We start from the raw sequence: 26,915 nt of genomic DNA, 5'->3' as shown, positions 1-26,915 counted from the left end.
CAGGAGGCGAGGCCTCCTTTTATACGGTGAGATGCGCGCGCATTCAGGTAGGCCCGCCCCAAGGCCGGCTACGTCTATAGAAATCTCAGTAGGTGAATGCTTGCATAGAGGGTAGTACCCATAGAGTCCAGTAGAGGGCGGAGCCTGTGAGAGATATAACTACAGCTCAGTGGGGTAAAGGACTCTGAGGGTTTAGATAGTTCACTTTAGTCGAAGTTATCTCAGTGGGTCTCAAACGGTTTGATCACAATTTATAACAAATATTTCCAAGGCACTCCTTTATAATTATTAGGATAAATAAAAACAGGTTTGAAATCATTCCAATGTATACTATAGGACAGTAAACCAAACATATCGTTTAAAACTGGAGAGATTAAAAAATATGCATAAATAAATAAATGTTAACTAGGTAAAATAAGATATGAATGAACAACAAAAATAAAATAAGTTACATTTATTTGTTATTGGCTATGGTAGGTTATTGGTTATGTTCACATACTTTTTTGATTATTAAAATGAAAACCGATCTTTTTCATATGGGTGTTTAAGAGTTGTACCCCCTAGATCAGGTCTCTAGTAATTCTGCTCAAGAATGCACCAGATTGAAGCATTTTACTTTAAAATGTTAAAACAAATCTTCCCGGGGGGGCATACCCCGGACCCCCCTAGGATGTGACGTCCACCCCCCAAATCAAACATGTTCATACAGTACTAAATGCATTTGAAGTCTTTTTATATAAGCTGTCCACCATGTCAATAAGTTTCTCTTTTTGTAGTGTATTGGTCTTTTGTAGAGGTTTTTGATTGCCAGCTAAAATCTTGCCTATAGGGCAGCAAATTGGTCAGAACCAGCGCTGGTGTCATCCCCACAGCACCCCCCATTTGAAACATGTTCCCACAGCTATGTTGGACAGAGTATTTTAAGAGGATATGGTCGACATATTATCAGCAATACTTCCAGTCAGTACTCCGGCGGCAGCATTTCTACACCTTGGAAAGTCTTTAGAGTCTGGCCTGGATAGCTGGTCACAAATATCCTTCAGCAAAGTGACACACTCTGTCACTCTGGTTGGCCTCTTATGATGCTGCCGTCTTTTAATATATAATTATTTCTCTGCCGCTAGTTCGTTCCTCGCAGATTCTTCAGTCTCATCAGCCTCATCCTTCCATCAGTCCCAGTTAACGCCTCCAGCACACTTCCAGTATCTGACTCCATATGATATTGTCCTGATGCTGTAAGGGTGATGCCCCATGATCACAAAATGACCCCTCTAAAGTCTGAGTGCCAAGGACCTCATATTATGTCTGTCATTAATGTTACATCACCCATTATAACAATAATGTTTTTTCTCTTCTCTTAACTGAATAGTCCTGTCTTTAAGTATAATACAATGTAAAGTCCTTTTCCTGCACCATTTTAAGGCTTCAAAACAGGCATTTTTACTGTATGTGTTTGGAGAAATTACACAATCAATGGCCCAGAATTGTACTTTATAAACTATGAATCTTGGTGCTTGAAGAAATACACACTGGCTAAGCCGGCCAGGTTATATATATGCCTTTTTTGGAGCCCTTTTTTTCAATATTTATTAAAATGTCAATAGTTATTTAAACAAACCACTATCTGAGGATAATACAAGCAACCATAAAACGCCCGTTATCTAGAGAGCCATTGAAGACCATGAAGAATGTATCCTTCGACAAATCTTTTCATCTGCTGTATTAATAAAGTTGCCACGTGTTTTCAAATTATAGTTGGGTCATCTCCAGCAATTCCGTGACCGTGGAGAGCGGAGGTTCGTTTCTCAGTGGATTTGTAATCTATGAAGGGTTTAAAAAAAGAATAGCCCCCATGCCCCTCGCAAAAATGCGGGCAACATTTTTTAGAGCCCTAAATCCAAAATGGCTGCCATCATCATAGGTTGAAAATTAGCTTTTCAATGTTTTGGCCTACAATGTTGTTCAATACATGGTTTCTGGTACTTTTTGGGTTGAGGAATTCATATTTGATGTTGTTTTGATGATTCGACCTATTTTTGACCTTCAAATCCAAGATGGCCACCGAATTTTCAGCTCCAAAAGGTCGATTTTTCAACGTTGTCGTAGAGCCTTCATATTGGGCTCTAATGAACGCTATGCTCATGCTGAGTTGAGTTATAAACAGTAAAACAACAAGTACGTACACAGAGGTCATCTCAGAGGTCAAAAAGGCCAACATTTGTGGCTGATGAGAAACAAACCGTTGCTCTCTATGCTCACAAATGTCTCATTATGGTCACTAATTTATGAATGAATTCAGTTGAATTTGATGACAAATGTGTTTAATAGAATACAAGGTATTACACAAGTAATTTAACAAGGCATTTAAATTGAATTTACAACATTACAATAGACCGCTACTCTTCATCTGAATCTGTTGAACCTCCGCTCTCAACGGTCACGGAATTGCTGGAGATGACCCAACTAATGGGCCAAACTCACGGAAACACTTTCCAGGAAGACTTAACAGAAGCGTTTATTTCAGGAATCCATCACACAGGCAGGAAAACACAGAGACAGGAAGTAAAAATACCCCAGAAAATGTGTATGGTGCATGCAGGGTGGGGACATGAAGCACCCGAATAGAGTGCGGGGTACACTGTTCAGACTCAACACCCACTCAGCATGGCGCTCTTTCAAGCGCCACCCAGTCCTAATAGAAGATGGGGACACACGGCTCATCGAGTCAACGTCTGATCCTTTCGCAAATTATGTAATGTACCACCATGCTTGTTGGAGGAAGTACGTCAACCACACACACTTCAAGCCAGATGATGCAATGCATCTTCAGAATGTGTCTCTCTCAGAGGCAAGGAATTTGTTCTTTAGACACGTGGATTCCATCATCTTCACTGAGCGAGAGATCCGTTCACTGCAGTCTCTTTTAGCAGAATACAAACGCATTGTCGGTGACTATGGCTATGAAGTGGGTGATGTCAAGGGCCTGCTCATTAATGAGTATCAAGAGACAAAAGGCTTCAAAGAGAGAAATCAAATGAACAAGAGCCAGTGGGTCTATGATGTTGGGGGAGGAGGTGACTACATTGAGGCTGCCATCTCATCCCTTGGCATCAGTGATGAGCAGCTGCTCCAGAACCTGGCACAGCGGTTATCTAAGAAGATCAAAGACACAACTACTGTCCCCTGGCCACCTCGCATTGATCATCTCGAGGAAGGCAAAGAGGTATGCAAGTTGCTGTTGAAGCTTTTGACCTGGCTAAAACAGCCTGAGAGAAAAACTGCTGACATTAGCCCTGCCACAGTCAGTCTGGCCTCCATGATCACCTACCACATTACAGGACAGCGCACTACCACTGCTATTAACATGGGCGTCAATGTCTATGGGATGAGGAGGAGTAAAGATCTGGTAGAAACTCTGCACAAGAGTGGTGTCAGCATCAGCTATGCAGACACACTTCTCCTCTATCACCACTGGGCTCTGATGGATCTTGAGGCATCAGCAACCTGCCCACAGGAGATTGCAGATAGCAAGCCAGCCATTGTGATCGTCGACAACGATGACTTCAAGATTGATACCATGACAGGCAACTCAACTGGAGCCCATCGAACAAATGTTATGTTCGTGTAGCCAGAGAGCTATGAAAAGAAGCCAGATGAAGAGCCTGCTGTAAGGCTCATCAAGAAGAAAGAAATCTCTGCACAGCTGAAACAAAAGTGTATAGAGCTGACAAATGTTCACCAGTACAGATGCCCCCCTGGCAGCAAGAGTGAGCCACCAGGGTAGATCCACCAGTGAACGGCACAGTTCTGCAGCGTGCTAGCTGTGTGATACATGCACTGTCTCGCGTAGACAATAATGGTACAAGACCACCACCTCATGAGCAGCAAGTTCCGGCATACAGTGGTGCCCAGTCCTGCTATCATACACCGCCCAACAAGAGCAAGCCTTACTACCACACAACCTACAATGAACCTCCAAGCAAGTCAGTGGTGTATGACATCATGGTGAAACTAGTGGAAGCCATGTGCAAGAAGAATATTCCATTCTCTTTTCTCGTTGGTGACTTGCCCACCTACAAGACAATCATTCAGCTGAAGGCGGAGAATCCGGAAATGTACAAGGACCTCATCCCAATTATTGGTGCTTTCCATCACCAGATATCCTACATCTATGCTATCTACAAGAGATTCAAGGGATCTGGCATGGCAGACACTCTGGTCACAGCAGCGGTAATAATGGAGGGGTCTGTTGAACAAGCACTACGAGGGAAGCACTACAGGCGGGGCGTGCGCTGCATCCTGCTCTGGAGAGAGGTTCTGATCCAGCAACGACTGACAAATATTCTGGAGCATGAGGAATTATCAGAGAACATAAAGGAGAACCTCAACACTGCGCAATGCACTCACTGACACTCGGGAGGCTCTACAGGCAGCTCACAGTAATAGAGAACCGCAGTGACGCATCCTAAAACCCGGAAGTAAACTTCTTCCGGTTCCTTCGACAAAAATGCAATGCAATTTCTCCATAGGATTTTGGAAAATAGCTTGAAATAAGGTCTGTGGTTGACACACATTTAAGAGACGGATCACGTTTTGTTTAGTCGGATAATCTCCACATGTCTACCCATCTTTTATAATTTTCGAATCATAAATCTATCAATCATAAATCTATCGATTAGATTTATGATTAGAAAATTATAAAAGTAGGGTAGACATCCTAATAGTAGGGTAGGTAACCCAACTATTAAGGCACTATCTGTGCAGAACATTACAAATATTCTTCATTTGCAGTATTTTATTTTAAAAGTGTTCAGAAAGACTGCATTAATGATCTGCTATATATCTATATAATATCAATATTGTTAATTTCAACCAAAGTCAATTTAAATAGTGGGCAAAAATGGGTTAATTGCCATGCATGTGGTGTTTGATATAGTTTACGTTGAATTTCAACTACTTTAGTCAGAAAAACGTATATATTGACTAAAACTTTTTTTACAATTTACTATAATTTAGAAAGGTTTTTGTGAGAAATCATTTCAAAGTAAACTTTTTTTTCATTTTATATTTAAATTTGAAATGTTGGCACACAACATTATTAATGTATACATTTTCATCATTTAAAAAAAATTATGAATCCATTTATACTAGGAGTACAGAAATAGTCCTATTTAAAAGACAGCATTGTCATAAGAGGCCAACAAGAGTCACAAGGGTTTGTCACTTTGCTGAAGGCCAGTCTCTAAAGACTTTCCAAGGTGTAAAAATGCTGCTGCTGGAGTACTGACTGGAAGTATTGCTGATATCATGTTGAATCCTCTTAAAGTACTCTGTCCAACAATATAAGTCTCATGAAGAAAGGTGTTTTAACGCTGATTCAAAATAGCAAAGAAACATGCATTCTTGTTCTCAGGAGGGGACATTGACAGAGGATTACTCAAAAAGTACACAGTAAAAGTACTTCATAGTACTTGTGGGAGTAGTTTCACTAGTACTGAGTCCAACAGTGTCAATCTCACAAAGAACTAATGGCAAACATATTTTTTTCCCTCATCAAACTTAGCAGAAGTGGCTTGATTTTGTTCTCAGGAGGGGACATTGACAGAGGATCTTTTAAACAACACACTATAAGTACTTCATTGTATTGTGGTAGTAGGTGTAAGACTACTGAGTCCAGCAGTATCAATATCATTAAGAACTAATGGTAAAATTGTATTTTTATCACTCATCAAAGATAGCAGAAAACATGCATTATGTACTATGGAGGGGACTCTGACAGAGGATTACTCACAAAGTAGCTACACCGTAAAAGTTGTCCATTTTAGACACAGGCTTGTTATATTTACAATTACAGCCCGTAATAACATTCATTTTCTGGGCTCAATATGTGTCCTGGCCGTTTTCGTTGTGATCGCTAAATTCACCTTGTTTCCTCTTGTTTATAATATTATCACCGTTCCAAGAAAACGAGTGCTTTTGTTTTGAAATCACTTCCATGAGTTTCGCCCCGCCCCTCGCTCCAATGACCATTTGACCATTTAGTAAGGTAAAAAGCAAAAAAAAAACATTGAAAATGAAAGAGATAATGGCAATAGTGTACTTTGACATTGAAAAGGCGTATGACTGTATGTGGAGGGATGGGTTACTGATCAAATTGAGTAGAATGGGTATTGGAGGGAGAATGTACAATTGGGTAAGGGCCTTTTTAACAGACAGGACATTTAGAGTAAAGGTTGGAGCAGATATTTCCAATTATTTAGAAATAGAAAATGGTATTCCCCAAGGGAGTGCAGTCAGTCCAATATTATTTAACATCATGATTAATGATATATTGCCATGCTTAGACACATGCATCCAATCGGCTCTATACGCAGATGATGGGGCTATTTGGATGAGGGGAAGAAATGCCCCATACGTAATGGAGAATATAGCTAGAGCGATTAAACAAGTGGAGAGGTGGTCATATAACTGGGGATTCAAAATGTCAGAAAGCAAGTCATGCTACATGGTAGTCACAAACAAACGCAAGATTGATGGCCAACAGCTAACACTATATGATCGTCCAATGACAGGTGAATGAGTTCAAATACCTAGGACTGTGGTTTGATAGCAAATATACATGAAAAATGCATATTAATCAAGTGGCAACAAAATGCAAAAAAGTATTAAATGTATTGCGAGCTGTAGCTGGATGCAACTGGGGCGCAGACAAACAAGCATTAATAGACATTTACAGATCAATTATGAGGTCCACAATAGATTATGGTTGTATAGTGTATGGAGCAGCAGCAAAAACATCGCTTTTAAAAATGGATAGAATACAATATAAAGCATTGCGGTTGTGTATTGGAGCGATAAAGTCATCCCCTATCAATGCAGTTCTGATAGAAGCAGGAGAGACACCTCTGGAGATCAGAAGAGAGACACTTGCTCTGTCATACTGGGTCAGGTTACAAGGAAGTGGAGAAGAAGATATTTCAAACAGAATATTACAGGATTGCTGGGAATATGCAAAATTCCAGGGACGTGGGTTTGGCTGGACGAGTAAGGAGAGAACGAGGGCATATGGAGTGGAGAATATCACGTTTGCCAAAGCAACCCCATTTAGTAGTGTTCCTCCATGGCTTTCCCCAGAAGCTAAAATAGATATGAGTATTGTAGAAAGGAAAAAAGAGTGGCAAATAAATGAAGTGGGAATTAAAACAAGTATGTATCTGAATGAAAAGTACTACAATTACCTACAAATGTACACAGATGGTTCTAAGAACAAGGAAGAGTGTGTTGGAGTTGGTATATACATCCCAGAATTTAAAATATCTATTTCAAAAAGAGCGTCTGATCAATTATCAGCGTACACAGCAGAAATGCTTGCTGTAATAATAGGATTACAGTGGGTTGAAGAGGTCAGACCAGATAGGGTGGTGATGTGCACTGATTCATTGTCCATATTACAAAGCATACAGTCAACAACAACTGCCAGAGAAGACATTCTCATAGAACTGAATCATAGCCTGTTAAGACTGCACAGAGGCGGCATAGATCTGCAGTTCTGCTGGGTGCCTGCACATGAGGGGGTGAAAGGGAACGAGTGTGCTGATAGATAGCAAAAAGTGCACTACAAAAGGAAATCACATTACCAGTTCAACTTGGAGAAGGAGAAGGAAATGCAGTGATTAAGAAGAAAGGGATGGAGATCTGGCAGAAAAGGTGGGAGAAAGACCAGAAAGGCAAAGACTATCACAAAGTATGAATGATACTCTATCATGGGGAAAAGTGACAGTGACAAGTGTGGGAACTGTGGAGTTAAAGAAGATGTAGAACATATCTTGTTACATTGTGACATCTATAAAGCGGAAAGAGAAAAACTAAAGGCTAAAGTTTTAGAGGCAGAGAGGGAATGGAGTTGGTGTTTTGGGAACAAAAGGAGAGGGAGTAAGAGCTACCAGAAAGGCACTGTTTACATTCTTGAGTGAAACTGGGGTAGGAAAAATCATTTAACATTACAGTAGGTCAGGAAAGAACATTTTTTTCAGATATTTTTGTTTTATTTATTTCATGTTTTTGTTGATTTATTGATTTATTTTGATTTATTTTGATTAGATCATAGGTTAAGGAGTTGGAATGATATGATGATTCATACTCATGTACAGTAGGTGGCGGTATGCACCTTTTAAGTTGTTTGCAATCCGCCAAAAACGAGAGAAGAAGAAGGAGAGGAGGAAAAGAAGAGGATCCGGGCTAACCATGGCTACAGCTGACAGTGGTGCTAAGCCCCTTCAAAATGCTATGAAAATGGCAAAACTAGCAATACAGCTGGACGGAGAGAACAAACACAAGGTAAAGTGCTAAACAGCCTGACAGCAGCAGCAACACGAAGGTTTAAACCCGAAGGAAACTCAGTGTAGGGATGTAAACAGACGGAAGGGGCGGAACCGTTAGCTAGCTATGCTGTCACTTAACGGTGTGTCAACACCATAGACTGTATGGTCAACACAGGGCTGAGCAGCACGAGCCACTCAGAGCACAGCCGTTTAATATAAAGGCTATACAATATCACTAACATAGTTTGTGAGAAGTAGTTGGTTTGTTATTCCAAAAGCACTAGCCCTTTGACACTTTTTTATAACATAGCATACAACTTGGTAATACAACTTGTGTGTGTATAGAGTGTAAAGGCAGATACACATGAACTGCTGTCCCTAACATTAAACTGCCCTTGTATTTCAACAGTAATATAACAGCTGTGTTTCTCATGAGAGAAATATATTGGTGTATGCTAGTCATAAAGTTGAGTCTGGAGTTTTGTCCTACTGCTCTTGTTTCTATTTATCCCTATTTAACAACTGAATAGTATTGTGGAGCTCTGCAATATGGTTGTTTCTTTAAAAGCATATTCACTTTTTATGGCAGCTCAAAACAGTTAAAAATGTTTATATAAATAATATATAATAAAGGAATTCTGATTCTGATATTTAGCTACAGTGGCTGACCTGTCAACAAAAATAAATCAAGTTTAAAAAGATTTATTTTAAGTTCAGCAGGCCAACAAAAACAACCATTTTGTGAAGAGAGGAGTGAGCTCATTCTAAACAAAGTTTGGGAGTGGTGATAGTACTGTACAGTATATATAAGTGTTTGTGTTTTTTTTTTAAAGTGTCTAGTAACCATAAAACAGTCTACCTTCATATGAAGCACTTACTTACATATTAACAGTTTATAACAGTTTATTTTGAAGAGTAGTCTTGATTGAATTCAGTAGTTAGTTACAGTATAATACTGGTAGTACAACATACAACAATGATTTCTAGAGAAAGATTAGATGTTGTTGATGTCTTTAGACCTAAAACACTAAATGGAATATCATTAGAAAAGAGACTATCCATCCATCATACACACTGTTTCGGATGCTATCCCATCATGGGAGCAGGCAGTAAGCAGTGTGCAGTGTGCACCCTGGACAGGTCACCAGTTTATCATTGAAACAAGTGGCAGGCCGCACTTCAGAGACAATTAAGAACTTAAAGAACTGGCAAAAACACTAAAGTCATGACATGTGCATTAAAGAAAAGTTCTAGTGTTGAATTTACTTTTAAAATGCAGAAAGATGCTGCTGAAATGGACACAAATAATCAGTGTGTTTAGAAAAGCTGACATTGAGACAATCTAACAAGCAACACTTACACAACAAACAATTGGTAATAGACATTACAAAACTTCATCACACCACTATAAGGTGAAAACAAATTGTGAAAATAACAGTTCAGCCAGTTCTAATCATTCCCATTTAATAATACCTCTTGGGTTTGGAATCAAATGTAATACTGACTATTATGCCTCTATAAAAATCTGTTTTGTCTGGAATATTTTCTTTGTTGATATGCGAGTATGTCTAACAAAGATAACTTTGATAAACTATTGTCTTTATAAAAACTACACCTGAAATGATGAATACATTGTATGTATTGAGCTGGAGTTGGAGCTTCTATCCTCTTTTATTGCGCATTCTCAGCTTTACAATACTCCGTGTGTTTGGTCTTTTTGCAGGAAGCTTACTGTGAATACCTCCGGACCATCAACTTCATATCACATGCACTTTTGGAGGAAGCTGGATCACAAAGTGAGCTCTGAATAGTGACATACCGTCTATGACTGATTATTAATATATATATTGAGAATCTTTGGAATACATGTCTAACCTTTTGCATTCTGCTTTTGCTATGTAAGGTTCCTTTGAGTACGTTTTAAAGGGTTCTATTCATTATTCATCATTCTCCAATTGGCGTTCAAAAAGTGCAACTTTTCAAGTTAAAAACTTTAACTTTTGGTGGTCTTCATCAGAATATGGAAACATTTAACCTGCCTCATTATGAGGATGTACTGTTAGAACTATTGCATACATAGAGGCTGTGAAATAGACTTGTATTGAAAGCTCACTGCTAAAGGTTATAGCTTAGGGGCCACATTTGATCTCAAGTAGGCCTGAACAGTACAATCATAGCTTAATAACCTATACTGTGAATAATGACCACTCCAAAATGTTACCTTTGTGTTAGTGCAAAAAAGTACATTCAGAAAATGTTCACATTTTATGAACTATCTTTTTACAAATGTAATTATTTTAAATTAATTTACACATCTGCGTAGTAATCCTGACACACCATAAGGGGTATCTATTTAGGAAGAAGGTTAACTTATCCCCCTGCCTTGTAAATGTATAACATGTATACAAAAAACATAAAAGTTGGGAAAATTGCAGTTAATGTCTTCTCAAATTTGTATACTTTGCTAAGTCATCCAGTGGGCCAGATTGGACCCTCTGGCGGGCCGGTTTTGGCTATTGGGCCGTATGTTTGACCTCCATGCTTTAGAGCAGTGGTTCTCAAATGGGGGTACGCGGACCCCTAGGGGTACGTTGGAGTACTGCAGGGGGTACGTGAGATTTATTTTATGTTAATGAAAAAATAAATAAATAGATAAATATACCAATTTTAGGAAAAGTAAGGAAGTTTGAGCAGTGTGGGTTTTATATTAATAGACTAGAGTTACACATATTTCAAAACGCGAAGTGTAATAACTGCAGTTTGCCTCCCTGTCAGAATGACAAAGATCCTCAGTGAAGCACAAGCCCATGTTTCTCACTAAATTGTAAGTATAACTTATTAAAAAGATCAGTTCAATGCAACTAATGTCATCTTAGTGTTATTGCATGATGTTAAAATTGGTTTGCCATGAATTTAGTGATGGATTGTAAACATTTGAAATGTAGCATTTAAGTGTTTCTGAGTTACAATGTTGTTGTTTTAATAAATCAGACACTGATGGTGCAGCGCTGTACTGTACCTCTTTATATAGGCTTTTTTCCCCTAACAAATAGTTTTTGCGCTGATCAGGGGGTACTTGGCTGAATTTTCTTTTCAAAGGGGGTACATTATTGAAAAAGGTTTGAGAATCACTGCTTTAGAGGGTCTTCAGAAAGTAGAGCCTGTAAATATGATTGGTCAGACCACATGGTGAGATATGATATGCTGTGGATTGTATACTTAATATCCAATTGATTTTTTAAAGATAATTTTACTTGGATGGACACATTCATATTTCATTAAATTAGAAACATGTTGATCACTCTAGAACAGGGGTACTCAAACTTTTTTATTAAAGGTTCACTTGTGAATTTTAAACAAGGTCACTGGTCCGGAACAACGCCAGTAAAGTGCGTGACATAAATCAACATCCATAACATATACACACACACATTCAATACATACATTGTATTGAGCTAGTGGGAGAAATGGCACTGTTTGCCTGTAGCCAATGCCTTGAACCTCGGCACAAAAGGTGTGATAGCCAGGCGGAGGCACTGACCCAAGTGTTCATTTGTCAAACTGCTGCGGTATGAGTTTTTCACAATGTTCATTGTGGAAAATCCAGACTCACAGCAATATGTTGAACCCAACATGGTGAGCAAATGAATGGCCACCTTCTGAAGGTGGGGGACATTTGCTGCAGTAGCCATCTTTGTCCAGAATGTCACAGGGTCACAGTCCACTTCCTTCAGAGCAACATTCTCCTGGAGATCTATGAGCTCAGTTTGCAGAGATGAAACATTTGCCCACGGGAAGATGCTCTGTGCCTCTCTTGAGAATTCTTGAACATTCTTCACCAGAAATGGAGATCCAATACAGAGCAGGACTTGCTTACCAAGACTGAAATCATCAAAACGTTTTTGAAAATTCTCAGGCAGCCTCTCCAGGAATGCAACATGAGTGTGATGGTGATTACCATTAGTTTGCTCCAATAGAGTTGGAAAGTGGAGATGTGCCTCTGTTATGTCACTCCTGAAGATCTCCAACTTTCTTTGGAAAGAACGTACTGCTGACATAAGGTCACACACTGTGTTGCCTTGGCCTTGGAGTTTGAGGTTGAGCTCATTTAGATGAGATGTCACATCCACCAAAAAGGCCACACATTCCATCTTTTCATCATCCTGCAGAAAATCAAGGTACTGTTTGGCTTTGGCATTTTTCTGCTCAGACAAAAACATCTGCAGGTCTTTCCTGATGGCCCAAAATCGCTCCAGAACCCTTCCCTTACTCAGCCACCTCACGTTGTTATGAAGGAGAATGTCATCATAAGCTGCATTGACCTCTGTCAGAAATGCACGCAAAAGGCGGTGCTGAAGGGCTGAGGAGAGGTAGTTCACAAGCTTCATAATTGTCTCCATGACATCTGAGTATTCTTTTCCAAGATTGGCACACAGCACTGACTGGTGAATGATGCAGTGGTATGACAGCAGGTCTGGATGGTGCTCTTTCAGGCACTGAACAGCTCCCTTCTCTCTCCCAATCATGGCTGGAGCTCCATCAGTTGCAATGGACACCACAGTCTTGAGGTCAATTCCCATTTCATTCAGCATCTGCATGATGGCTTCATAAATGTCCTCTCCCCTGGTGTGGCCATGGAGGGTTTTGAGGCCTAATATGTCCTCACAAAATGTTCCCTTTGCCTCACTGTAATACCTAACGAAGACGCTTAGCTGGGCGTTGTCAGTGCTGTCAGTTGATTCATCAACAGCCAATGAAATGCACTCTGCATTTTTTATGTCATCCGTCAGCTGTGTCACCAGGTCTTTAGCAAGTAATTCAGTTCTCCTGGTTGTAGTGGAGTTTGATAAGGGTATCTGCTTAATTTTCTCAGACATCTCCTGTTTCTCCTTACCCTCCAACAAAGCCTCAGTTACTTCAGTCATGCACTCCTTCACTACTTCTGAATCAGAAAAGGGCTTTTTGTGCTTGCCCAAAACCCAGGCCACTCTGAGTGAGGCTTCATTTAGGCGTTGTGCACACGGGAACGTTTGCGTTTATGCACAGTATGCATATTCAAAAAAGTCTTCCGTTCACATGCATTCGTTTCATTTAACGTGTCTGTTCAAACGAGACCGCTGGACACGCTGTAGTACATATGCCGGGACTGTAACTTGGACTGTAACTTGGACTGTAACTTGGACTGTAACTTCCGCCACAAAATACACCAAAAGCAGCGAAGCAGACTCCGCAGCAGCCCCGCAGCAATGTTGCCATGGCTACCCTTCTGTTTATGCCCCGCGGTGGATTTAGCAACATGTAGTTCATGTAATTCTCCATGTCCACTTGTTGCTGATGGTTGTGGTAGAGGAGCTGTATATTTTGCACTAATATCTGTAGCATGGTCAGTAGCAGTAGCACTAGCAGTAGCTACTGACAGGAGGAAGTGTGTGTGGCGATTGCTGGTATTCAGCGGGATATAGTAATTTCCTCAGCATATGGATAAATGCAACGGGGAAGTTAACTGAAAGAAACCGAATCTGTGGATATTGCATCGACCGACCAAGAAGCACGTCTCCGTGGAGAGGACGCGCTCAGAAAGAGAGATATTCTCTACAAACACCGGGTGAGATCCTCCTTTGTCAATATAATGGATCAATGCATGAAATCTGACTCTGTTTATTTTGTTTAAGGAGTATATTGGGCGTTAACTATTCTGGTTTGCCTTTTATAATATTATTTCATTCAAGAACCCCTTGTGCGTTTAATGAACACAGCTATTTTTGATAGTTGATCGTTACAGATGGCTACTGGCCATGCTACAGCAGTGAGCAGGAGAGGTGGGGCTATCGTTATTTTTTCAGGAAATATTCGTATAGAGGTGATTACACAGACTCGGTTGACTCCCCAGAGCGTTTCGTTTGCAAATCTATCCACCTTGGGACCCGTTATCGTTTGTGGGGTCCGTTTCTATCGGCCTCGTGTAAATAATAGGGCTATACGCACGCGAAACTATGCAGATACAAGCAGTTTTCTCCTCGTGTAAACGGCGCCTTACTCTCTCTTGCATTGTCATAGATCTGACAAACAGACTGTGTGTGGCTTGATACGAAGATTTTAACTTAGTACGTTTTGCTGTCCTCACCTCTGTGTTCTGGGGATACTGCCGCTCAAAATAGCTGTGCTTCGATTCATAGTGGCGTTCCACATTACCACTCTTTATGATGGCCACGGTTTCTGTGCAAATCAAGCACATTGGTTTGGTGCTGGACTGTGGGAGAATAAATGCATATTTCTCTGTCCATTCTTCTTTGAATTCTCGGTTCTCTTGATCAACTTTCCTTTGCTTTGCAAACTTTGAGAACGACATGCTACCAGCATTCGCAATAACGTGTGCAGGAAAATATCATAAAAATGACGCTGCGCTTCTGATTGGGGAAAAACTCCCTCGCCCCTCCCCCTCCCGAATGCTACCAATGTTTTATGGGAGCATTAGAAAGTCAAGTTAAACTTGCGGTTAACTTGCGGTCTGCAATGCGTGTCATGCTCGCGCACACAAGTAAATGTATATGCACGTTCATTCTCAAAACGCGTCAGACACAAGAAAATATACATTCATTTTAGGGATGCTCCGATCGATCGGCCGATATTCACTCTCGGCCGATCGATCGGTGCTCTCTATAAAGGCCGATCAGGAGAGCCGATCACATGACGTAAAATACATGACACTCTTCTCTGTGCCTGGCAAAACAACATCGCCAAAATGGCTTCACCGGTCTGGCAGTATTTTAAGGTGTCCGAAAAAGACAATAAAATAGCGGTGCAATGTGTGTGTGAAGCAGAAATCCTGCAGCTCCACCCGCTGTGACGGACCGGTGAGCGGAGCAACACACACACATCTAGTTAGACCTAACACACTTAGCTATTTGATCTACCTCTGGAACAAGCTAAACTAGTTATAAATATGTTTATTCTTCACTGTCGGGTCACTCATTACTGGATCAGTGAGCTGCATGAGATACTGACAGGCTGTCAGGAGAGGGAGAGAGGAAAAGAGAGAGAGAGGAAAAGAGAGAGAGAGGAAAAGAGAGAGAGAGGAAAAGAGAGCGCTTCCGCTCATTTCTCAGACATCTCCCGTTTCTCCTAACCCTCCAACAAAGCAATCTAATTTACATCGGAATCAGAAAGTTTTTATTTTTTTATTATTTTTTACAATGGGACACAGGGTTCGGTCCAGATTGATTTGCAGTTCGGTCCGGATGCGGACCTTGGTCCGGAGTTTGAGAAGCCCTGAGCTAGATGTTGCAGGATGTAATGTGTGGTTGTGTTAAACTCTATACAGAGAGGTGGCAGAGGAACAATACAATCCACAAACTGCAGACTCTAAAATGATAATTTCGTTGAATCAAGAATGCTCTAATTGTTTCAACCAGAACTTAAAGGGCCCATGTCATGCTTTTCCGGTTCTTACCCGTCCCCTTGTGTGTTATGAAGGTTTTTATGCATGTAAACGGTCTGCAGAGTCACAAACCCTCAAAGTACACCCTGTAGCGAGTAAAACTCTAACACAGAAAATACCTCCCCAGAACGCCTCGTTGGAGATACGTCATTGTCCATTCGAGTCTTCCGGGTACGGCATGATGTAATCCCGTACCCGGAACGAAATGGACCAATCCGTGGAGCCGTTACGTTACGTCCGCTGAGCCGTTACGTTAAGCCCCCGCTGATTGGTCCAAATTGACCAATCCACGGACTTCCTCACACACACACTCAGTGCAAGCAGCTCTGCTGTGCTGATTTCTCCTCCCTGGCTGCAGGCTGATAACAGACAGTTATCTGCAGACCCATTCTCACAGCGTTTATCAACCTTTTTCTTACTCAATATCAAGCCACACTTATTGTTTTTACTTCGGCTGTGACTTTGTGTGCTCAGGATGAGTTTGGCTGTGTTTTGCTGTGTATCGCTAACAAGGAAACAACACCTCCACGGAGCTCAGCGTGATTCACAACGTCCCGACCAATCAGAGCACACTGTGCTCACAGGGAGGGTGGGGGCTGGAGCTATTGGAGCTACAACGAGCCGTTAAAGGCAGAGAGTGAAATTCAGTGAATACACGTAGTTTACAGAGATGCTGTATGAGAAACCAATGTGAGTTTGGAAAAATGCACAATATAAATCTATTCTAGTAGACCTCAACAATGGAATTATGATCAGTGGAAATGGCCATGACATGTCTCCTTTAACTTAAGCACTTTAAAAAAAAGAGTCTGATTTATTGCAGTGCAGAATTGAACTGCATTAGTTTCAGCTGAATGTGCTTTATAATCTAGCAGCATAATTTATGGTTTACTCATAAATTAAAAGGGGGGAAGATGTGGGAGGAGGATTGGATCAACTTAACTGCCTGTTAAGCAGAACCCATTAAGTAGTTAATCATTCTAATCAGACATGAGCTATGTAATCAGCTTGAATACAGTAGTTGTTTGCTAGCACTGAATGTAATCAGATCTCAGAGTCTTTAGCTATCAAGCTCCTCTCCTGTGAAGGCCCACACCCTCTCCACATCTAAGAATAAAATTAAGACTTTCCTTTTTGATAGAGCTTATAGTTACGGCTGGCTCAGGCTTTCCTTGAACCATCCCTACAGTTTTTGTGTCTCTCACCTGGCAGGTTGTCAGTATTAAAGGTCTGGATGATAGTTGTGGCTACACTTGTTGCTTTGGTCCTGCCTGATGCCCTGTACAAACAACTCTATATATTGAACCATCCTGAACCTCTCCCCGAGGTTTCTTCCCCATTATTATGGAATTGTTCCTTGTGCGCTGCAAGGGTCTAAGGAGAGAGGGTGTTGTGTACACCCTGTGACAAATGTGTAAGTTGTGATATTGGGCTACATAAACAAACATTTGGTTGATTAATTGGAAACCATGTGATGACCTTATTATTATTTGATCAATCATCGAGGAGTGACGTTCTCTGTCTTCCTTTCTGTCCCATCCTCAGATGATGGGGAGGTGGTAGCAGTGGAGGTGGGGCGCATGTTGAGGTTGGCTGAACAATGTCTAGAGCGAGTCAAGTCTTTCATAGGTAAGAGAGCTGACCTCTCTGCCTCCGGCTCCGCTCCCTTTTCCTCTTCCCCTGGCCAATCAGAGCCCAACCAGACTGCTGTCCTCACAGACACCACTGCTAACCCTGGTGAGTGCATCATCCAATCAGGACCTTTCTTTTATTATCATACAGTTCAATCACTGCTAACTAAGAGCCTGCCCCAGAGGTCACAAATCAAAATAAGCCAATGTGTTTGCACATGATTTGTTTCTAAGCCAATCACCGCTTTTTGTCTCTCTGTTTCCCTCCTGCAGTCACAGCCCCGTCATCTGATACTCCTGTTGACACAGGGCATAAATCAACCAGCCCGACAAAGACGGGTCACTACAGGGTGTTGTCAGATGGAACCGGGGAGCTCTCCTCTTTTCTGCCTCCTGAAGTCTTCCAGAGACTACAAACAGTGCAGTCACAGGACATAAGCAAAAAGTAGGGCCACAAGAACCAGTTACCTCTAGTTTCCATTTAGATCACAATGTTCGGAGTTGAGCCACCAGGTTGAAACATCAAACACATTCTTACACTCACAATGACTCTTAAATTCACTTAAAGTCATTTTAAACCTGGGGTCGGAATTACAAACATTTAAGTCCTTAATACGGTTTCCATGGTCGCTCTCTCTCACAGCCATCCTCGTTCAATGTCTCTCTTTCTCTTAGGATATCGAGGGAATTGAAAAGTGACAAAATATATAACATTGAACAGGCAAAATCCTGTTGTGCCGTATGTGGATGTTATTGGTGGTTTCATGAGCCTTTTTTTTGTAGGAGGTGCAGAAATATTTATTTATTTTCCTTTGACACACCCAACAGGTAAGATTTTGCTTAATTGTATGTTGTGTGTGTGTTTGCCTGTGTGTGTATTTGTGCACTGCAGGGAGCTGACACCCATTGAAGAAGCATCACGTTTGAACCAGAAGTTGAAAGCCAATTATGAAGCTCGTCTGGCAAGGCTCCCCCCTGGCAAGGCCTACCAGAAGACGTCTTTGGTAAGTTGTGTGTGTGTGTGTGTGTGTGTGTGTGTGTGTGTGTGTGTGTGTGTGTGTGTGTGTGTGTGTGTGTGTGTGTGTGTGTGTGTGTGTGTGTGTGTGTGTGTGTGTGTGTGTGTGTGTGTGTGTGTGTGTGTGTGTGTGTGTGTGTGTGTGTGTGTGTGTGTGTGTGTGTGTGTGTGTGTGTGTGTGTGTGTGTGTGTGTGTGTGTGTGTGTGTGTGTGTGTGTGTGTGTGTGTGTGTGTGTGTGTGTGTGTGTGTGTGTGTGTGTGTGTGTGTGTGTGTGTGTGGACACTTGTGTATGTAAAGCACTTTGAGGAGTCTTAAAGATCAGAAGTGCTTTTTGTAAACACAAACCATTTTCAATGATGCATTATGGTACTAGTTGCACTCTGTTTGGAGTTATTAAAATGTACCTTCACACATGACCTCCTCCTATTTCAGAAACGTAAATACCTTTTTTCCAAACGCTGTACTGTGCCATGCACAAAACTTCCAAAACAGAGTTATATCTGCCACTCAGTCCAATTATCAAAAATGTTAAGAACATTTGTTTTTCAAAGTTTATAAAAAACGTGTGAGAATGTATCCATTTACTTTTTTGTCAATATAAGGGATATTTATTATGCAATTCCAGAGAAAGAATAGAGAGACAAATCTACCAAAGGCTGAGAGGTAACTTCATCTAGTTTTTATCTCATCGCATTCAATTAGTTAATTTATTTTAAACTTACATAATAGACAAAATGTCTATTTTTTCCTTATTTCTGATAATGATTGGGTTTCTTCCTGACTCCTGTGATCATCGGGCACCTACGTGTCCCTGCAGGGAGGGGCCAACATGTTTAAACTGGACCTCAACAATACTAGTGCCGTCTGAACGGGTGCCTGTCTGTCATTTAAACGTACTTTCTAAAGACCGGCAGTTGACCGGCAGATGTTTTAGACTTTGAACCAGGGTGACATGTTATTGCCTGTAATGTGTGTAATACTGAATCTGTTCCTGACCTCACAGAATCCATTCAGACATAGTACATCTTCTCATGTCACAGCATGTACTGCCTGTTTTAACATGTGAGGTTCAGAGATCCTACAGTATTCGTTTAGGTTAAATGAGCAGTTCAACAAAGGCACAAAGCGTGTCAATGATATGATAACAAACTTTTTAGTGCACCGAGTGCACTTTTCTGAATGGATGCAGTCATTGTGTAATCGAGACAAAATACATGTGATTCATTTTGTAAATTAAATGTGTAAGACAGATACTATTACTGAAGATTTAATATGCTTAAAGTTATGATTCCTTAATGTGTTTTCATCATCCTAAGAAAAAACAGTAACTATGTCCCAGGTTAGGACCTTCATCCCTTGGAGACTACATTTTGAGACTGAACATAATACATCATAAAGGGCCGACAAAGTCTCTCCCATTTCAAAGGTTTCTTTAAGTCTAGCCAAAGAAATCTGACTTTCTCTTACCCAGATTTGGATGACATTCCCAGTGTCTGCTGCGTGGCTCTCAGTATCTCAAAGGTCAGTCAGTGATCTAATAAAGTGTTCAGGTAATTCTCCTCAACCTGTGAAGGCAGGAAACATCATATCACTACGATGTGTCACCTGGTATTGGTCTTCAGGTTGTCATCAGTCAGTGATACAGTAGCAATGTCACCTAAAGCCACTATTTTTGTTATAAAATCACAAGACGTCTTAGATAAATGGCAGCAGGAGCTCAGTCCTTGGTATAAGGACCAAATACGGAATGTGGACTGGTACATTTTGAGAGGTGACAGTTCACCTCATGGGAACTGCTGAGGTACCAATGAGCAAGGCCAGGGGTCCTCCTTACACTGCTCCCTGGGCTCTGTATATAGCTGTGCACTGCTCCAAAACTATGATGGGTTAAATGCAGTGTCTACATTTCACAGTGTGTGTGCGGTGCTGTGTACATGTGTGAAGATTTAAAATGCAATCCTTTACTCTTGTATATTTAATTAGTCACGTCACATGATTGCTCACTTGAATTATTTTCTAATTTTGGATGCAGGTCATATAGCTTGAAAAACAATTATTGCATGTGTGTTCCAATCGTTTTTTTCCTCTTTATTTAAGAAAATATATATGTACACCAAACAAATATACGCACAAATGATTGACATCAGGGGTAAACCGGTACAAATACAGGATAAAAAAATACAAAGAAAATTCTTATTTTTAATATTTGTAATAGTGGTGCCATACTGAAATCATTCTAAGTACACATTTGCTCATTTTGGTTTAGTCTGTCCATTTCTTCTTGTGATGTGAAATTTTCCCCAAAATAAAATTAGTTTGTAACAAATCCATCACCATTAAAGTTTATTTTCTTTAAAAAAAATACTCAACATCAGACTAAAGTGTGTTTAAAATAATGGTGTATCAACATTTTAAGCGACATCGTGTGTGCTTTTATTTTGGATTGGTACTTCCGGTTTGGTATCTACGTTAGGCTGACGCGTCTTGTTGATTAGGTTAGGTGAAGGGGAGTGTGCTGTGTGCAGAGCCCTGTACTACATGGGGTATTTAAGGCTAGACAACACTCTAAGCTGTAGAGCTGAACTCCCTCTACTCTTATTCCTATCTCTCCAGTCATAGAAAAGATGGTAAGCGAGAGACATAATTTGTTACGCTGCAACGCTTCATTCGTTGTGTTCTATGGAAGTTTTTTAAATGAATGATAACTTGTTATTCAGATTCCAAAAATGCGTCAAGTGGAGCTGCGTGCTTACTGGAGGAAACTAAAGGCGTTTGTAAAGGTAAAGTCACATCAGCTAACGGCGCCACGCAGGAAACACCGAACCCTCTGAAGTGTGGTTGTTCTGCGCGTGCCTAAAAAAAAATCACATTTTTAGAGGAGTAAATCATAAAAGTAGTTCAAAGAGCACAAAACAATATTCTACAAGTTTTTTTAAAAAACGTTTTCATATAGCGAAAGTGGTGTAAATAGTATTCAGATTGTGTACTTCTACTCGAAAATGGTACTTAAGTAAAATAAGTACGATTAGGAAAATGTACTATTGCACAAAAAATATTGAAATATTTTAAATCGAAAGCAGCACATCTTCACATTTAAGAAGCTGGGACTGTAAAATACTTTTTAAGCTTTTTAATTTTTTTAATTTAAAATGTCCTACTCATGATTTTAGTCACTCAATTATAATGTTGGATGGTTTAATCTATACCAAATAATCATATTTTAACAGTTGTTTAAAGTGTTGTGTGGCAAAATCTGAATTTATAATCTAATCGATAAATTTATGATTGGAAAATTATAAAAGTAGGGTAGACATGTGGATATTATCCGGCTGAACAAAACGTGCATTTATCTAACAGGTTCGTTTTCCACAGACCTTATTTCCAGCTATTTTCCAAAATCCTATAGAGAAATCCCATTGCCCATGCGCAGCTTACTTCCGGGTTTTAGGACGCGTCACTGCACCACTCTATACATGTATTGGAGAAAAAAGTACAATAGAGTAGAAGTATAAAATAGTATGAAATGAAAATACTTGGGGAAAGTACAATTATCTCAAATGTTTACATTACATGTGTACAGTACTTGGGTAAAAGTGGTTGAAGTCTAATGAAATGTTGTGACTCCACGGTCAGGAGGGAACAGCACTGAGCTGCTGCTGTTGGTTCACTGTAACTGTATGACAGAATTCACAGTATGTTGTTGGTGTTTGGACGTTTGGAAACCTTCTTGGTGATGCAAACTCTGGTCATAGCTTGTACTTATTGCCGTCTTGCTGTAATGGTTGACAGTATACTTTATAGGCTTTTTACCTGTGTGTTTTCCCTATCCCTGGTGCTGTGCAGATTGTAAAGCATCACTCACTTTTTTAATATAATGTGTAGTTATAAATAGAACTGGAACTGGCTTCACATTACACGGCCTTCCTTTTTTTTTTTACCTCAGTTTGTTGGAGTTTACTGACTGACATCTTGTTCTAATTTAAAAATAAAAAACATTGATTCAGCTTAACATAATATTTACGTGTTTATTTGTGTGATGCATTTAAGTAATTTCCTCTTCTCCAATGCAGACGCTGTCTCTCCAGCGGCAGATGATGGAGAACCTCATCATAGCCAAAGCCAGGCAGGATGCTGTATCCTTGTGATGTATACATCTGTTTTAAAAACATAATCCTGTATAGCTGATCCTTGTAAGAACTATGATGGATGGAAGTACCCTTAATGCTTGTTGTGACATTAGCTCCAGCGGAAGATGGAGGAGAGAAGACTAAGACTGCAGGAAGAGGCCAACAGGTACCCCACTATTCTCAAACACACATACACTTTATTCAGTTTTAGCTTCTGCCTTCATTCTTCAACTACTTAAAAAAAAGATGTATTGACAAAGGTACTCAAAGTTAGTTAAATTAGACTTGAATGTTTGCTTAGTGGACATGTATCTAGTCTACAAATACTGTACACTAAATAAATAGACTGTTTGTGTTTTGTTATTGTGTTGAAGGTTTATGCACTCAATACATTCTGGGAAAATGATCACAATGAGCCACAATGTTTCAAAGATGGTCTACTCTTGGGTCACTTTTGCTATTTACAAAAAAAAACACTCAAAAATGTTACACCTTCACATTATACTGTACCTGGTGATTTTAGCAAAAAACAGATCAGTTGGATGAATCTGCATGTCCCACACTTATATTTTTATGTTTAATTCAGTAGTCAAGGCTGTCAAAAAAAAAAAGAAACTACCACAGGTTTGGCTGCAAGTGTGAATGTCATTTCATATTTTCATTACAGGAGATTTTCAGCATCTGGGGCAGAGGAACAAGAGCAGCGCATTCTCTATACCAATGTACTGGAATATGAGCAGGACCATGTAAGTTTGCAAGTAATCGCCACACATATATCAAAACTAATGGCAGTTGTCTCGGGAAATATTCAGTGTATAATTATACAAAAATGCTTAAAATAAAATAACTTTATGCTTACATGCTTCTCATACTATGTTGTCGCACAACTTTAAACACAAATTAATCAATTAAGAACTAATCGATACATTTGATGTTGCTGAGTTGGGCTCAAATGTATCCAGTAATGAGCATTGTTGATGAAATTATAGATATTGTCTTCAAGTCATTTATCGATGTTTGTGTGTTCTACAGGATTGGCCTAAACTGTGGAAAGCCAACATGAAGAAAAATCCTGATGATGTCACATTAGTATCAGGTCTAGTCTCCTACCTACTCAGGTATCTGAATGCAACATGTGCATTTGAAATTTGATTATTTTTCACAAGTAATTCTTGTGGTTTAGTGCATAGAATTACAGGATATGTGTTTTATTTCTGAGCGTTGGAAGTCCCTGAAAGTCCTTGTTCTTACAAACATTGCATAATATCTTTGTTACTATGACAATTTAAAAACTTGATCTATATTCAAGATTCAAAAGGTTTAATTTCATATCATATACACAACTGTGTAGTTATGTAATGGATGAAAAACTTGGATCACAGTTTGCTCAACCGTGCAATTACAGTTTTGGTGCTTCATCTGGTGTTCAAACTCCCCATGTGACCATAAAACAGGAATACTGCACATGCTTGTACATTCATCTTATTTCAACTTTTAGCTTATATTTATAAACGGGCCTTAATAATGGCTTTTGTTGCGCCATCACACCAACAGATTTTTCAAAAGGTTAGCTCTGTCTTAGTTGTATTGCGTCAGGCCTGTCAATACTTGACGGCTCAGAGGTGTTTGTTTCTCCTTTGTTATCTTTAGACAGGCTTCCACCTAGTTTGACACAAGAGTTACCATAGGCTACACGCTCAAATCAATTAATGATATAACCGAGATAAGTATGTGTACACATAAGTTGTTTTTTACCGTCTCTCTCGATGCTGTCAAGCTTAACAATAAGTAATAATAAAATGCCTACGATCTATACAATTGTATATATAAATAGGAGGAATTAGAATGGTTATGGGATAATGTCATCATGCTTGGTAACAGATGATGATGTTGAAATAACATTTGTTCTGTGTCCTCAGCCGGGCTGACCACCCAGTGGTGAAGCTGCTAAGGAAACACCAGTACCGGGTTTACAACAGACTCTACCCCATCGTCAGTAAAGGTCTCGTCCAGAGTCCTTCATGCCCGCTGACACCTTCTCGCAGCACTCACCTTCCTCACCCAGGTAGGGCCAGTACCAGCGGTTTGTGAGGTTCCTCAGCTTATGTCTTATTCGTTTACGGACTGATGATTTTGTACCTAAATAAAATGGTGTCAGTGAAACCAAGCCAGTAGATCAGAATACCTTGATTCGTCCCACAGAGGGGACATTTACATTGTTACAGTAAAAGTAAATGTCGCAAAATAATATTTAACAGGCATGCATAATATATTAAAGATAAAAATAGAAATTACACAAATTACAATTTACAAAAATACACATCAAGGACCAGTAACCGTATTTAAAAAAAAAAAAAAATAAACAAGTGGAGCATGTATTAAGTAGTGTGATGGCAGCCAGGTCAGAGGTCGGCAACCCGCGGCTCTTGAGCCGCATGCGGCTCTTTAAGCCCTCTACTCTGGCTCCCTTGAACTTAGACAAAAATAAGAAGGAAATCAAATAAAAATGTTTGTGGGACTATTTATATTTTGTTGCACGGTTGAACATGTTTCGTATCTTGTATTTTGAGCAGTGGCGAGCCGTCAGGGCCCTCTAGGCCTCGCCTTCAAAATAAAAGTAACAAACACAATGCAATATCCTTTTCAATTTCAAAGAACACAAATTGGGTTATTTACAGGTGTTGTTCTGTGTGGTAGAGGGTCGCTTTCATTGATGCGTTTTGCACCCCGGGCCGTTGTTTTGATATTCCGCTGAAGTATACGCTGTGACGTAATAACTCTTGTTTTTATTTTTCGGGGGAAGGGGTGGGGGGTCAGAGGGCCTAGGTATAAAAGTCACGGCTCGCCACTGCATCAACATCACTAGGGGGTGCTACATTAGCATTAATACATTTCTGAAATGTTATTGATCACACAGAGAAGAAGACGACCAGAGGCAGCAGTGTTGGCGGCCAGAGCTTCAGCATGGCCTCCTCCCTCTCCCCCTCACTCTCTCACGACCACTCCACCAACTATGATGATGAGGTAGAGGAGGAGCTTCACTCACAGGCGACAGTGGATCGGGAGAACTCGTTTGAAGATCTGGAGCAGTTCCTGACCCAGCTAGACTGGGCCCCGCTCCACAGCAGCACAGAGGACTCGGAGGGGACCTGTGATCCGTCGCTGCAGCCGGAGCAGGACGAGGGCAGCCTCCAGGAGCTGGAGATGAGAGCGCTGAAAGAACATCTGAAGGCTGTGGTCAAAGACATTCATATTGCAATCGGTGAGCACAAATATAGACCATGTCCGATACGATAATACTCTGTCATTGAGTCCAACAATTTTATTCTTGCCTCACAGCAGCTGCATTTGCAACATCATCAAGGACAAACATTTAAGACAAGATACATAGAAACAGACATTTAACATAACTTCACAATCACTGAAATGAAACATGCTCAAGACCGTCCAACGTACATTTAACTGTGTATTTAATGCTTCAGTCTGACCTTATAAAATCATGGGACCTTGTATCTCTGATTTGATGGCAACACTTCATATTTGCTGTTCAGGACACGGTTGGGGTCAGAGATGATGTTGTTGGCCAGCCTTAATATGTTGTTATGGTAGGCTGATTCATAGAGTCTCTCAAAAGGTTGACTTACAATCCTTCAGCAGATTCTCAACTGGTGGAGGAGTTTTGACTGTTAAGCGGTAGACAAACACTTGTACATTGTTGTATTGCAATACTGTACGGTTTCTTTTTCAAGCATAGAAAATGTCTTATGTTGATTTTAAGCAACAATTTTTAGTTGATGTTGACATCAGTCAGTGTGAAACTGTTTGGATAATAATTTTTTGGGGGTCTTCTTTATTTGTTTCAGATCAACTTCTGTCCCTGTGTTTGCTCTCCTTTGAGTGCCTCAACACAGCCAACTCTAAAGACCTGTGCCTGGCCAGCATAGAGGAAGCCTTCTTCACGCCACTCTGGAGCGCGCTGGTGGCTCTCTTCAGGTACTATAGCCTAAATACTGCCTTAATAAAACATCCTCAACTAAAATCCTTGTTAACTTAAACATGTTCATCCATTAAGATGACCTTGAACATTTTAATTTAAATATTATCACTATCGATCCCATATCAGGTAATGCATGTTACTTATTATGGCCCGCTAATGGCAATTGCATTTGCAATATTACAAACTGGGTGTTGGTAGCAGGAATTCCTGACACAGTGCCTTGAAGTTTAAACATTTAGTTATTTTATTAGCAATAAATATTTCTTAATGCTTTTGCAAAAATGAATATGCAGTGGTTCAGTTGGCTCTGCTTGATTGAAGTATGAATAAGTGCCAATCAAAAACATCAAAACGACTTATCTGATTCAGCAGTTTGCCAAATTAA

The 26,915-nt window shown here is 40.2% G+C and overlaps 1 protein-coding gene across 2 annotated transcripts in view; it reads left to right on the top strand.

Moving 5' to 3' along the window:
* Positions 1-8,205: 8,205 nt before the first annotated feature.
* Positions 8,206-26,915, top strand: part of vps9d1 (VPS9 domain containing 1) — a 37,991-nt gene continuing 19,281 nt past the window's right edge. Inside the window, exons 1-12 of one of the 2 annotated variants that reach the window (XM_034132903.1) lie at positions 8,206-8,337; positions 10,045-10,117; positions 17,305-17,496; positions 17,664-17,835; positions 18,283-18,394; positions 22,477-22,539; positions 22,647-22,699; positions 23,201-23,279; positions 23,566-23,651; positions 24,453-24,598; positions 25,451-25,795; positions 26,397-26,526. In XM_034132903.1, the coding sequence (XP_033988794.1) occupies positions 8,245-8,337; positions 10,045-10,117; positions 17,305-17,496; positions 17,664-17,835; positions 18,283-18,394; positions 22,477-22,539; positions 22,647-22,699; positions 23,201-23,279; positions 23,566-23,651; positions 24,453-24,598; positions 25,451-25,795; positions 26,397-26,526 (1,544 nt within the window). In that variant the 5' untranslated portion in view covers positions 8,206-8,244. Of the gene's footprint in view, positions 8,338-10,044; positions 10,118-16,532; positions 17,174-17,304; positions 17,497-17,663; positions 17,836-18,282; positions 18,395-22,476; positions 22,540-22,646; positions 22,700-23,200; positions 23,280-23,565; positions 23,652-24,452; positions 24,599-25,450; positions 25,796-26,396; positions 26,527-26,915 lie in introns of those variants that run through there. The other variant, XM_034132902.1, reaches the window with a different exon arrangement.

Source organism: Trematomus bernacchii, unplaced genomic scaffold (assembly GCF_902827165.1).
Source record: "Trematomus bernacchii unplaced genomic scaffold, fTreBer1.1, whole genome shotgun sequence".
Taxonomy (NCBI): Eukaryota; Metazoa; Chordata; class Actinopteri; order Perciformes; family Nototheniidae; genus Trematomus; species Trematomus bernacchii.
Note: the sequence above shows the minus strand (reverse complement) of the source record. Positions and strands in the feature narration are given on the sequence as shown.